Here is a 13946-nt window from a genome sequence, read left to right as displayed (position 1 = left end):
CAAGCAATGACAAGGAAGACTGAGGATAAAATCAGAAAGGTATTTTTAAAATGATCTCTGAGGAGAGAATATTTTACCAAAGTGAAGACTAGATAGGGAAAAGTCAAATTGTCACTTTCCTAGCTTAGATAACATAAATGAGTTAGAATGACAGAATAAGACAACAAATCAAAAAAGGGAGAAAATGAGAACAATACCAAAAAGTCCTCATGAGGTCAGAGTTTAGTGGTTCTCCCCAAATGGTCATACTTCTTAAAGACTATGGATTCCTGACTCCTCTGTCAAAGCCTACATCCATGGCCACCCTGGGTCTTGTGAACTCTATGTGCCTTTATACTCCCTGCCAGACACAAAGAATTTCATGGCAGCCAAGAATAACTCCAGAGTGTAGACAAGGGGATAGACAGCATTCTCTTCCAGTTCCTATATAAACATTCTCTTCCTTGCTTCAGCCCCAGTACTCTAGGGGACTGAATTAGACTCCACAGCCCTTTAATTTTATGTAAATTTTAAAACGTGAGGAGCCAAGGTGATCACACTGTTCTGAGGGGGTTCAATCACACATTTCTAGAAATTTACAACCTGCTGCCAATTTCAATTCTGAAACCAAGCAATCTGTTTTTCTCCTAAAGCTTTGAAGAGTTTTCATTATATCAGAGGGCAAATATAACATTACAGAAATTATTTCAATAAAATTAAGTCTGTGATGAAAAACATGACTGAAAACAAACATGTATTTTCATTAAACACACATATCTTTTGTGTGTTACAGTTTGGCTAGACAGCCCATGTTGCACAGAACAAGAAGTTCTGCAACAGGAACCTAACTGCCACTAAATAGCTTTGTGAACTTAAGCGCACCGATTCCCTGTGCCTCAGTTTCCTCATCTGTAAAAACAGGGGTCTAATTAGTTTCTATCAGAAGTTCCTTCGAATCAAATCTATAGCTAGACACCTGTGTTAGATCAAGATTAGGTTACATAGAAATGAGTAAAATCTTTCTTTTCAGCAACAATTTTTATTCCCTTACTCTGATACTTTGTAGCTTTGAGGAAACCCTAGGCTCTCTAGCAGAGCCCAGCTTTGGCAGGTCCTACCAAACTTGGAAAAGCTGCTTAGCAATAGACTAAACGTATATATGTTGGTCATTTAGGATTAGCCTATGTAAGGCTGGGAGAGGTTCATCACCCACCAGATTGTCTGCTAAATCTGTTGTAGCAGGGGTACTTATGTTGGTGGATTGAAAATTTTTGAAGTATTAAATCAGAAGGAGAAAATGAAATCTTTTTCTAACATTTTGATATTATTCTTCACTAATTTAAAGTTACAACAGAGGAAAATATCTTTCCCCCTTTTTTGGGGAGAGGGAAGGCAATCGGGTTTAAATGATTTGCCCAGAGCCACACTATTGAACTCGTCTTCCTGATAGTCACTGTGCTGACCCTTCTCTTTATTTTACAAGGATCAGAATTCTTTTGGGAACCTGGCATATTTACTTATCAGTCAACATGTGTTTATTAAGCATCTAGTAATAATAGTGATAACAGCTAGCACATAAAGAGATTATAAATATACAGATTATAATATATTTCTTCTCTCATGTAATCCATAAACTGGGCAATTTATTGGGAGTCAGAGATTAATAAGAAATAGTGTCTGCCCTCAAGAAGATCATTACCAGATTGCTTTTTTTAGAGAGTCTTCATAGAAAGGACTGACTGTGGACATAATATAGGCAAACACAGGCATCTGTACACCAGACAATGACTGAAGGCAGCAGGATAAAGGTCACATGATCAACAAATTTGACATCCTTACCACCACCTCTTTTCTGTTCTGGAACAAGAGGCCCAGCTAAAAAGTATAATAGGTAAATGCTGGGCCTGGAATCAGGAAGACTTGAATTCAAGCCCAGTTGCAAGACACCAACTCTGTGACCTTGGCCAATTTCCTTGTTATGAATTTGGCCAATTGTAAAATGGGGAGTATAGCACATATTTCTTAAGATTTGCAATGAGGATTAAAGGAGATAATATTTATAAGGCATCTGACACATAGTAAGTACAACATAAATACTAGTTATTATTATTATTATAACCCAAGGTTAATGAAACAATACAACTTGTCAACCAAATTGTGTTAGCTAGGGGTAAATGAGTTTATCTTTCAGCCATGGTTCTTGGTCACCACCTTCCTGAGTTCAAAATAGGTTAGAAAAATTCCATTCCCTTGGAGTTCTTCATATCAGTGATCTGCTGTAATCTGATTTTTCCTTCATCTGAAATTTTCTCACTTAGACATTAATTTATCAAGATAAAAAAGAAAACATATCCAAAAAGGAAATCCAAGAAAAATTATCAAGATATAATCTGATTGATTACTGCCTTGGGGAAGGGGCAAGTAAGGGGGAGAAGGAGAAAAATCTATCTTTGCATGTGCTTGGAAAAATAAAATACTATTGAGAAAAAAAAGAAAAGAAAAAGACTCAATTAAAATATACTTTCATCTATATATATGTATATATACACATAGCCTTTGAAAACCTTAAGCCTATAAAACACATGAAAATATTCTATGTTCTATATAATCCAAAATATTTGGAGAGACAGTGTAGAATACCAAGAAAAAAAATTAAATTAAAAAAGAAATAATCTGAAACTATCATCAGAACTTTCATCAGAGAACCAGGCTTAACCATCAAGGCAAGGGAAGCTTTCTGGGATGATCCCAAATGATTCCATTTGTCAGGATGCATCTATAAAGCCAGAATAAATCTCTGACTAATAATAATAATAACTTTTATATAGCTCTTTACAAATATTATTTTCTTTGAGCCTCATAACAGCCCTAGTAGGTAGCTCCTATTATTTCCCCCACTTTATGGATGAAGAAACTGAGGCAAAAAGGTTGATTATATCATAGTTTCTTAAACTGTGGTTCAGAACCCCAAAGGAGGTCTCCTAACTGAATATAGGGATCTCAAAATGATTTATGATCAGTTAATGTTTGATTTGTATGCCTATTTTATATACATGAAAATTTCTCCAGTGAAAAGAGGTCATAAGTGGAAAAGGTTTAAGACATCTGTCTGCCTCAATTATCTGGATAACTTCAAACAAATAAAAACTTTATCATGAAGGGAAGTTTGTCCCAAGACAATGACTTTCTGCATCAAATTCACTTTGTCTTGTCACATGTGTCTGAGCCCTTCAAGTTAAATATTATTCAGAAAACTTTTTTTTAAGATCAAAATTTCTAAGTAAAGACCTTAGCACAGTGCCTGGCACAGGATGGGTGCTATCTGCTACAGCATTCTCTGTAGAAGGAGAGCAAGAGATGATTGGGGGGTGCCCCTCCCCATTTCACTGATTTTGGCAGATCATGAATCTTTCATTCCCTAGGGCTACAAAAAGTCATGCCCTCTAGCTATCTTAGGACTGGTTTCCGATTCTGGTTCATAGTTCTCCCTTTTTTTTTCTCTTGATTTTTATCTTTCCTTCTTTTGAGCTTCTCTTCTCTTTCCTGTCTTTCCTATTCAAGCCTTTTCATTTTTCTCAGCTTCCCCTTCATTTTTCTCAGCTTAACTCCTCCTTCTCTTCTCCCATGTTTCCTCCATTTTTTTCCTTCTTTCTATTTCTTTCTCCTGCCCCTTTTCTCCATTCTCTCTTTCTTTTCTTCTACCCACTCTCCTGACCCCAATAGTGTGAGAAAGGGCACAAACGAGGTGGTTACGACGGAAAAAATAACTATTTTTCTAAGCATAAGAAGGCTTCCCAGGGAGCCAGGATCATCAGTCACGGGTTCAAGAGAAAGAGGTGGCATGGTTAATAAAATCCACATGTTTTGACAAGGAGCTGGGGGCAGGACATATGCTACTACACGGCACTGGGAAGAAAGTCGAAGCCAACCCTCCTCCCTCCACTCCCCACAGGGCTGAATTACTAAAGGACTGCGTGGCATCTTGCATCACGAGTTTTGTCATCGATTGATCGAGAGAAGCCAAAGTCCTCTGCCAATGAACCAAGTCTCTCTGGGGAACTATTTCACAAAGCAGCAGAAGAAATGACAGATTTCTCCAGATAACTTTACGGTATTTATTTTGTCCTCATTATCTCCTACCGCGAGTCTGAAGAACCGCAAGAAAAACCAAACCAAATCAAAACAAACCAAAACAAAAACCAAAAAAAAAAAAAAAAAAAAACCAGTTCAAAGACGCCTTATCTCCATCCTTGCCAGTAGTCACTCTGATGTTTCTAAAACCATGTACTTGTTTTCTCCAGCTAGACCCCATCCCTCTTTTTCCCTTCTCTTTAATAGAGTTGCAAGTATTGGGGTGGGACAGGGATAGAGATGGAGGGATAGCGTAAATGAAATTGTTTCAAAGGACAGAAACCGATGCTTTATCCACCAAGCCAGCGATGTCACCAAGCACTTATTTATCTTCTTCTATGGGATGGTAGATGTTGGTAGAATTAGTGGTTCTTGGTGGTGGTGGTGGGTTTTTTTCCCTGGGGGGGGGGAGGGTAAGTAGAGCAGCATCGCCCTCGATACCTTAAAACAGGTAAATCTTCAAACTGTGTGGCGATGTAACCAACAAATAGAAACATGTTACCTACCTAATCTTCATGCTCTGTCTCATGGGAAAATCTCAAAATTTTCCTTATCATTAAACTGTCAACTTTCTCCTCCCAGGATTTTCCTCAATTCCCTTTCCTGACTGACCTAACAATCTGTAAGATCAACCTCTGGGCCTCAATTTCCTAATTTGTAAAATGAAGGAACTAGACTTCATGGCTTGTGAGGAACCTTCTAGCTCCACATCAATTATCCTTAAATCTCCTTAACCCTTCTCTCTTGATGTCTAATATTAGGAAATAGGCGGTGACAACGTGTGGCCAAGTTCACTTCCAAGTTCCAACTAAACAGTGGGTAGTCTTAATTTATATCTCCTTTCCTCCCCCCCCCCCACCCCCATCTGCATAAGGCCAGCCCCAGTGGACATAGCAGAGCATGAAACGGACGTTTCCTTTTTTTTTTTTTTTTTTTTTCTCTCTTGGTCCCTTAGCAAAAGAGGAAGAGACATAATATTTAGGGCTTCAGGAATTTCTTCACCTTTCCTCTTTCCCTCCAGACCCCTTACTTCAAACTGAGTCAATAAGCATTTATTAAGTGCCTTCCAGTTCCAGGCACTTCATTATTCAAAATTATCTCGCAAGTTCTTCACTTAATCATGTCCTTCAATTGATTCTTCCCTCCTCCCAAATATGCCAAGTGGACAAGCCACAAAGGGTATAGGAGGACAGAAAAGGGGAGAAAGGGAGGTGTCTCCAACCAACCTTGCAGGAGCGGGGACCGTGACAGCTCGGGTCGGTCTTCTGGAAAGGAGTCCCGGAGCCGTTGGAAAAGGCGTCCCAGGTCCGAATAGCTTCGATGCAAATACAGGACGTTACGGTCCGACCACTCAGTACGGATCTCGAAGAACTCCTCCTCGTCGCCCCGCCGGTTGATGATCAGTCTCCGGATGCCATTCACCCAGCAGCCCCGCACGAACATGTTCACTAGCGACGTGCCCTCAAATACCGCAGATGCCATGCCCGCAATGCCCGCACATGCCCCGGACGCGGGAGGGCGCCCCGTCTAGCCGCGCCCCGAGAGCTGGAGGAGAAACAGAAGGGGATGAGGAGTGGGCTTGCTTGAGGACACTGCGCCTCGGGCTGGGTCCTGGAGCTCCCAGGATCCCAACAGGAGAAACGGCGGTTGCTTCCTTCTGCGCTCGCTCAAAGACGCTGGCTTTTAAGGAAACTTTTCATCACGGGTTGCTGTTGTCTACGTCTACGTTGCCGGGTGTGAGGGAAGCCCTTCCCCCTCTTCTCTTCTGGCAGACCGTTCCCGGCCCCCCGGCCGCAGAGGAAGTGGCTTTGGGGAGGTTAGACTGCCTGCAAGGCTCCGCAAACTACCTCCCGCTTTCGAGTGGCCTAGGGAAAAGTTAGCCTAGGGGTTCAAGGGTTAGTTCTGGCTCCAGACTCGCCTCAGCAGTTGACGCCCACTCGCCCTGTACCTCTAAAAGCCGAGGTGGCAAGATCCGGGGTGCCGGGATTCCCCCTGGCCCCCGCCTCCGCTTAAGTAGAGGAGTTTCCTGAGGGTAAATCCCTGGGCTCCGGGAAGCAGCAGTCGGCGCCGTAGCCTCTGCCCCTTCGCCCCGAGACTCCCGGGGAGGGACCGCCCCACCGCCCCGCCGTCCCACCCCCGCGCTTCGGGAGAGGCGAGCTGAAGCAACTGAATAAAGTCTAGCCGAACTCCTCTCTTCCCCGAATGTGTGGGGAGTGGGAGAAGCCTGCGCAAAACCTGAATTCCCCCGGTCTACCTAGACTCCGCGGGAAGTGCCAAACTAGGGGTGCAACGAGAACACACTCCTCCTTTTCCTTTTCCTCCTCCTCCTCCTCCTCTGGGCTAGTGGGCTGATGCTGCTACCGCCCTCCCAGCTGATGCATGCACTGGTTAAGCTACAAGCCTTCCCCTTAGACCACCTCCCTCTCCCTCCAGTCTCATGCCTTTAGCCTCCGGGTCCCGTCCCTCCTGGCCGAGATGGTGATTGGGCCAGCAAGGAAGAAGAGTCCTGAGGAAGGAGACACCCCCCATCCCCACCCCATTTCATACACCCCTTCTCTTTTTCTTTTTGAAATCTAGGAAGTAACCGAGACTTCGGTGGGAGGCGCGCCCGCCACTCGCTAGACTTCACAAGACATTGCAAATCTTACTTTTTTCTTTCTACCCTCCTTAGACCTCCGCCCCTTAGGAGGGGGCTCCAGTCTCTGGCTCCTTCTGGGACAGACTGTGCGTCGTATGGGGGTGAAGTAAGGGTGGGCGGGAGTCTCGGTAGGGAGGGAAAATAGAGTTTTATTTTTCCCCCCTTTGGAAAAAAAAATTCTGCTGCCTCGAGTGCCAAGAATTCCTCCCGATCCTCCGGGAGAGGAGGAGTTTGGAACACATTGCAAACGCCTGCAGGGTTTGTTTTTTTTTTTTTTTTTACTCCTTAGCTTCTTTTCCTCTAGTCTACAGTTAAAACACCAAAGGCACTAACCCGAGCCTTCTACTGATAAGGTACATCAGCAAGAAATAAGACCCGGAGGAAAAATAATGCCAGGTAGGGTTCACGTGGATCCAGCGCCCGAGACAGAGAAGGTGAGAAGAGCCAAGAAAGCGAGCAGAAGCAACTTGTCACCTCTCCTGACCTGCGGAGATGAATAGGCTGCGTGTGTCCCTGCCCCGGTACTTGGTAAGGATGGCTCGTGGCTTCTGTTGTGGCACATTCCGATCATGCTTTAATTCCTTGGACAAAGCCACCCGGAATAACCCAAATAATAACAATGACTGGGGCTTGTGGGTGTGGCCGAAGTAGTTTTTACATCAGGAACAAGCTTCCCAGCCGAACAGAATTTAGGATTCAGTAATGTCCAAACAAACAATTTTCTTGGCAAATTAAGAACTATTACAGAAGGACAAATTGGGGGAAAGGGAAACAATAAATTTCTAAGACTACTTTTTAAAAAATTCTACAATATGGCTCCAAATTATCTTCCTACCTTCACTAATTGTAATTGGCTGCCAAGATGACCTGCGAATTTCCCCACATTAAGCAGTGCAACTGCTTCTTACTAGCACTCATCTTCCCAGAGACATGAATTTGCTCTCTTCTCATCTCTTCACTTTTCTCAATCCTTCAAGGTTCAGCTCAAGTGCCACTTCTCAAAACTAAAATTAGGCAGGGGCCTAATGACTCTTTCTCAAGTGACCTCCTTTCTTCCCTCCCTCCCTTCCTTCTTTTCTTCCTTCCTTCTTTCCTCTCTTCTTTTCTTCCTTCTTTTTTCTTCCTCCCTTCCTTCTTTTGTCCCTTCCTTACTCCCTTCCTTCCTTCTTCTCTCCTTTTCTTCCTTCTTTTCTCCCTCCTTTCCTTCTTCTTTCCTCACTCCCTCTCTCCCTCCCTTCTTTCTATCTGTCTGTCTTTGTGCATGGATTCCCTAGTAGCCAAAAGTACCTTAGAAGCAAGGACTGTTTTTGTCCTTGTGTTCTCAGGCATACTTAATAAAAAGTTTGATTTGAAAATTAAATTTTTTTTGTCTTTAAGTATACACACACACACACACACACACACACACACACATTCCCCAAATGAGCTGGCAAGGAATTGTAGGATTCAATTCAATAAGCAATTATTAAGGGAATACTGCCTGAGAAAACAACCTGCACACATTAAAGAGCCTTAAGGTTTACTGAGCTTATGAGTTATAACAACAATAATAGCTACTTGATCCAATGGATAGATCCTTGGGCCTGAAGTTCAAAACTGGCCTTACATACTTATTATCTGTGAAAACTTGGGCAAATCACTTGAATGTCATTTGCCTTAGTTTGCTCATCACAAAGTACTTAGCATATAGTAATGTTATTGTTCAGTCATTTCATACTTTTTGTGATTCTATTTGGGGTTTCCTTGGCAAAGATACTGAGGTTATTTGGCACTTCCTGCTCCAGCTTATTTTACAGATGAGGAAATTTAGGCAAACAGGATTAAGTGATTTGTCCAGTCACACAGCTAGTAGGTAATGAAGTTCTGGATTTGAACTTAAATATTCCTGATTCCAGGTCTGGTGCTGTATCTACTTCAAACCTAACTGCCCTCTAATAAATGAATACTCTGTAAATTTTTTTAAAAATCATTATGTAAATAAACACTATTGACTTTTATTTATAAAAACATAGCTCTTTTTGCAAAGATTACAAACATCATTTCCTCCATAACAACTCTATGAGATAGGTGTTATTATCAACCCATTTTAGAGTTGAAGAAACAGAAGATTGAATGTTCAAGCTCAAATAACTAGTAACAGGATTTGAAATCTGGTTTTTATCCATGAGGTCCATCACTCTAATCCTCTGTCACTCACCTAGGTGGCATGAATGATGATTGTGCAACAAAGACTGAAAAGGTAAAATCATCTGGTAGGAAGAAAATCAGGAAACAAGTAAAAATGAAGAAAATTGTCCAAACTGAAAACTTACACAGTTCTGGGTCACAATAACTTGTATTTTGCTCCTCCTTTCCTACTTCACCCCTCCCTCCAAAGCTCCATGCTGAAAGTAATTGGAAGATAATTCCGAGTGATTACTTCATAATTTGGGAGTTAGTCCCAGAAACATCATGGTACCCACTTAACACACTTTATAGCTTGGTGCTTTAGGGAATTGTGGGCAGAAGGAAGAAGAGATGACAGCTATTAACCATTTATAGTAACAAAAATGTTTAATGGATATCACAAAAGTACTGAAATATAGGGGTCATGAGGGAGTTCTGAGCTTTGACCCCATACAATTAAATCTATAACCTAACCTTTTTCAAGTCAATTAGTCATTATGTGTCAGCTCTGTGATAAATGCTGGGGATACAGAAAGGAGCAAAAGAGAATTCCTGTTCCCAAAGAGTTTACAATCTAGTGTAACTTTAATCTGATCTATCCAAGCATAATGTTGACATCACAAAGTCACAAATGAAAGATGCTAAAGATATTAAATAAATAAAAAATCATTTAATCAGCATTTATTATGTTCTAGGAACTGTGCTACTGGACTTGATTAACATAATTTCCCACACAAATTTCACCAACAGAAAGTAGTCACCACAGTAAGGAGGCTCAAAAGAGCTCAAAAAACCTACTTAGCTTATTTTGAAAATGAACTGGAGAAGGATATGGCAAACTGCTTCAGTATCTTTGTCAAGAAAACTTCAAATGAGGTCATAAACTTCTAACACCTTAATCCTGGAAATATGACATGAAGTGATTTTAAATGTTGTTTCAGAAAGTTAAGTCACTTAAAACAGCTCTTAGTTTGCAAACCTGGGTGACCAGGTGGCCTCAGCAAACCAGAGAAAATTAGGAAAAAAAGAGAGTGGATTTTTTGGGGAAAGATGATAGGTTTGTCTTATTCATGATCGTTGATTCCTGTTCCTTTTCAGAATTTTCACAAACTCTACCACCTGGCATTTAAGACCATCCACAATCTGGCTCCAGCCTTATTTCATGTCTCATTGATGCATTCCCTGTTACAGCTTGGACTACCTATTCAACAAACTGAATACTCCATCCTACTTCCAAGCTTGAAACATATTTCTTACTTCAGCCCTTCAGTAACCTTATTTTTTCAAAGCTCAAGTACTTCCTTAATTCACTTAGAAGTTGGGAGGGAGGATCAGAAAGAAGAGAGAAAACTAGGATTTAAGTATCTACTATAGCTTGGTAGGACAACTAGGTATCCTAGTAGATACAGAGTACCAGCTCAAAGTCAGGAAAACTCATCTTTTTGAGTTTAAATTCATCCTCAGACACTTACTAGCTGTGTCACTTCACTCCCTTACCTTATCAACAAAATGATCTGGAGAAAGAAAAGACCAACTACTCAAGTATCTTTGCCAAGAAAACTCTAAATGGAGTCTTGAAGAGTTGGACTTGACTAGAACAACCAAACAATAACAATGTGCTTGAAGTTATTATCTCATTTGATCTCTTGGTACTCTCAGAACCCTTTATTTGCTTATTTGTATCCTTTTCAGAATTGGAATATCCCAGTGAAAAGAAAAGTAAGCTACTTTGAGGCAAAGACAGTATCAATTTTATCATTCTAGTGGACAGAATTGGTATCAATCACATTCCATTCTTTCCTCACCTCACAGCTTCCTCCTAACACTGCCCAACTAAGAACATTTCTGCTAAAATCATCCAGTTTTATTGATCCAGTTTTCTAGGGAGATGATTCTAAGATTCCTTTTCTTTGTAAAGTAATCTTGAGAGTAACTAGGTCATTCCTTACCCTATTCTTTTCTAAGTACCTCTGTGACATTTTTTTTCTATAGCAAGGCTTTTTCTTCTGTGAGAGAGAATGAAGCTCAAGCATAAGAAGTTTAGTATTTTCAAATTAGCCACAAGACTGAAATATATAAGAAACTCTGAATTAGAAATTAGGAAGCCTGGATGTCATTCAAGGCTCCACAATTCACTAGCTGTTTTCGCTCAGACAAAATTTCTATTCTCTCAGTTCCTCAGGTTTTCTTTCTATATAATAGGGTTAAAAAGACCAAACACTATTATTAGGACAAATCACATGGTACTATTTTAGAGATGGCATAGTAAACCACTAAGAAGAGAAGTATGCTATATAAATGATTATCACCCTAAACAAAATGGATTTGGGATAGGGATGTGTGGACTGGAATATTCATGTACTTAATTAGTTTTATTAGTCAAATGCCCAAGGCTGCACAATAGAAAGTGAAAACTGAGAACAAAGCCGAGCTCTCAAGTTTATCATTCAAACCCCGGTTTAGAATTTCAAAGGTGTACTTAAGAAGGCTTCTCCATTGGAGGTAATAGCTTTTGAAACCTAATCCATCTAGTAAATGAACCAGTAAAGAGCCTAGAAATCCAGGGCCTCTATGTGGTTTGGTTTTTGTTTAGAGGGAGATCCAATATAAATAATTTCTTACCCACCTACCCAATCCCCACACCAGCAGAGGATAAAAGAAAATAGAATTATTAGTAGTCACTCTCCCCAGAGCTACATTTCCTCTTGGTCATAGTTTCCCACATATGATTCCATAAAAGTGATTAGGATTGCGGGGGTGGGGGGGTGCTTATCATTCTAGACTTTCCAATTCCTCACCAAGGGGAGAAGTTTTTTCTTATATCGATCATATTTCTCAATAGTAAATACTTTATGGGTTCAACTTATAAGGACAATTTTTGTTGTTTCAATCATGTCCCATTATTTGTGATCTCCCTGGGGTTTGGATCCTAAAGATCTGGGAGTGATTAGCCATTTCTTTCTCTAGCTTATTTTACAGAAGAGGAAACTGAGGTAATCAGGATAATTGACTTGCCCAGGATCATATATATAGCTAGTTAAGTGTTTGAGGTCAGATTTGGACTCAGGAAAGATGATTCTTCTAGGCTTCAGGCCTGGCACTCAATCCACTTTACCAACTAGTTGTCCCTAGGATTTGCATAAATATATACAAAGGAAAATAAAAATTAGAGATAATTGTGATTTTTTTCCCATTTAGATTTACTGATACCTTAGAGGTTTATGGATCATGAATTAAAAATCAAATTCACTACTCTTGTCAGCACAACATTCTTGTCAGCCTACAACATTCCCAAGTGTCTCCCCAGCCAGAATAAAATGTAATTTGAAAATATTCAGTAAAATGTATAAAATTGCAACAAATCACAGATAATATTACATTTTAAAACTAAGTCATTATGCAGGTCTTAGGGCTCCATATGTCTGGATTAATGGCCTCTGTTTTTATTTGAGTTTGATACTACTGGCCTATGAATAGAGAGTTGAATTCCTGACTCAAAACCAGCAACACCCAGATACTGAACTTAACAAATACCGAGTAAAATTGAGGTTTCTATAAACATAGTAGACTATTTGAAGAGGATTAGATTAATAAATTGTTTATTATAAACTTAATATTTATTACAAATTTAATAAATTCAACATGTAGCTTTCTATACATACTATTCTTTCTAATCTATTATTCTCTTTTCCACATTAAAAATGTTCCAATACCCATTTTTCTTCCTTTCTTTCTTTCTTGCCTTTTTTCTTTCCTTTCTTCTCTCTATTCTTCCCTCCTTCCTCCCTTCTCTCTTCTTCCCTGCTCCTTTATTTCTCTCTTTTTCTTTCCTATTTTCTTCTTTCTTTTCTTCCTTCTTCCTTCCTTCTTTCTTTCCTTCCTTCCTTCTTTCCTTTCTTTCCCTTATCTTATTCCATCTAAGAGAAAGAGGGAAAGGGAGAGAGAGAGAGAAGACTTTGTAGCAAATATGTATAGCTAATCAAAACAAATTCCCACATTGTGTTTTAGTGTTCCAAGAGTTCCTAGACAGGAATTAGCATGGGACTCTGGAGCTAGAGCAGCAATAAAGGAGAGAACCAGAATAGAAGGGAATAAAAACCTTGATTTTAATGCTCTGACATTACCTGGACTCCTTTAGCTAGTGAAGGTCTACTTGAAGTGGGACTGACACTCTAACAACACCCAAGTTTGTTTCCTTTCCAAGGGGGAGTACCAGGGGCAATAGTGTATGATGATAGGTCTGCCTAACTAATCCCCTGGAGTAAAGGGGGAAACTCATCAGAACATCAAGTTTAGACTGGAAATTTTATTATCTGTTTATGGGCTGCAGTGCTTCCTTTGTATTTTTGTATTTTCTATGTGATAAAATACAGTTAGTCCCAGAGCCAATATTGGGAGCTAGGGAGTTTTTCCTTCCAGCTGTGAAGAAATACAAGCTAAAGTAAATTCTGAAGTAAACTCTGAATGGGAGATGAACTCAAGAAATTTGATTTGTAGGGTGGCTTTGGGTTCAGGATCAGTTTGTTTTTTTAAAATAAATTTTTATTGATAATTCTATTTCTTACATTACCATAATATTCCATGTATTCCTCCTAAGGAATAGAATTGTATTATTTGGATATCCTTTTCTTTGTAAGTAATGGTCTTTCTCTTGATTGCTTGCAGAATTGATTAAGATTTCATGAGTATAGGAAGAGCCATGTGAGGAAAGTCCTTTTTCCAATACCAACTTTTCTATAATTTATAGTGCTAGAGAGTTTACTAGGTACCCTGAGAAGACAAATGATCTGCCCAGGGTCACATAAGCACTGTGAATCAGAGATGGGGCTTGAATCTTCACTCCAACACCAACTCTCCATCTCCTATGTCATATTGCCTTTCTTGGTAACCTATTAATAAAATAATTATCATTCTCTTTTTTGTCTCATTCTTTACACTTTGTAAAGTGCTATTCTCAGAACAACTCTGTGGGATAGCTGGTACAAAATCTGTTATATTTATTTTACAGCTGGGTAAATGAGCATCAGAAAAG

General features: G+C 40.0%; 1 protein-coding gene across 3 annotated transcripts in view; it reads right to left on the bottom strand.

Moving 5' to 3' along the window:
- The window catches only part of PXDC1 (PX domain containing 1), a 53661-nt gene extending 46799 nt beyond the window's left edge, over positions 1–6862 (bottom strand). Inside the window, exons 1-2 of one of the 3 annotated variants that reach the window (XM_012541689.3) lie at positions 6759–6862; positions 5337–5655 (exon numbers count right to left, since the gene is read on the bottom strand). In XM_012541689.3, coding sequence (XP_012397143.1) covers positions 5337–5592 — 256 coding nt within the window. In that variant the 5' untranslated portion in view covers positions 5593–5655; positions 6759–6862. The other 2 variants (XM_012541690.3, XM_003760216.4) reach the window with 2 other exon arrangements.
- Positions 6863–13946: the final 7084 nt, after the last annotated feature.

This window comes from Sarcophilus harrisii, chromosome 1, assembly GCF_902635505.1.
Source record: "Sarcophilus harrisii chromosome 1, mSarHar1.11, whole genome shotgun sequence".
NCBI lineage: Eukaryota > Metazoa > Chordata > Mammalia > Dasyuromorphia > Dasyuridae > Sarcophilus > Sarcophilus harrisii.
This window is presented reverse-complemented; position numbering and strand designations above follow the sequence as displayed.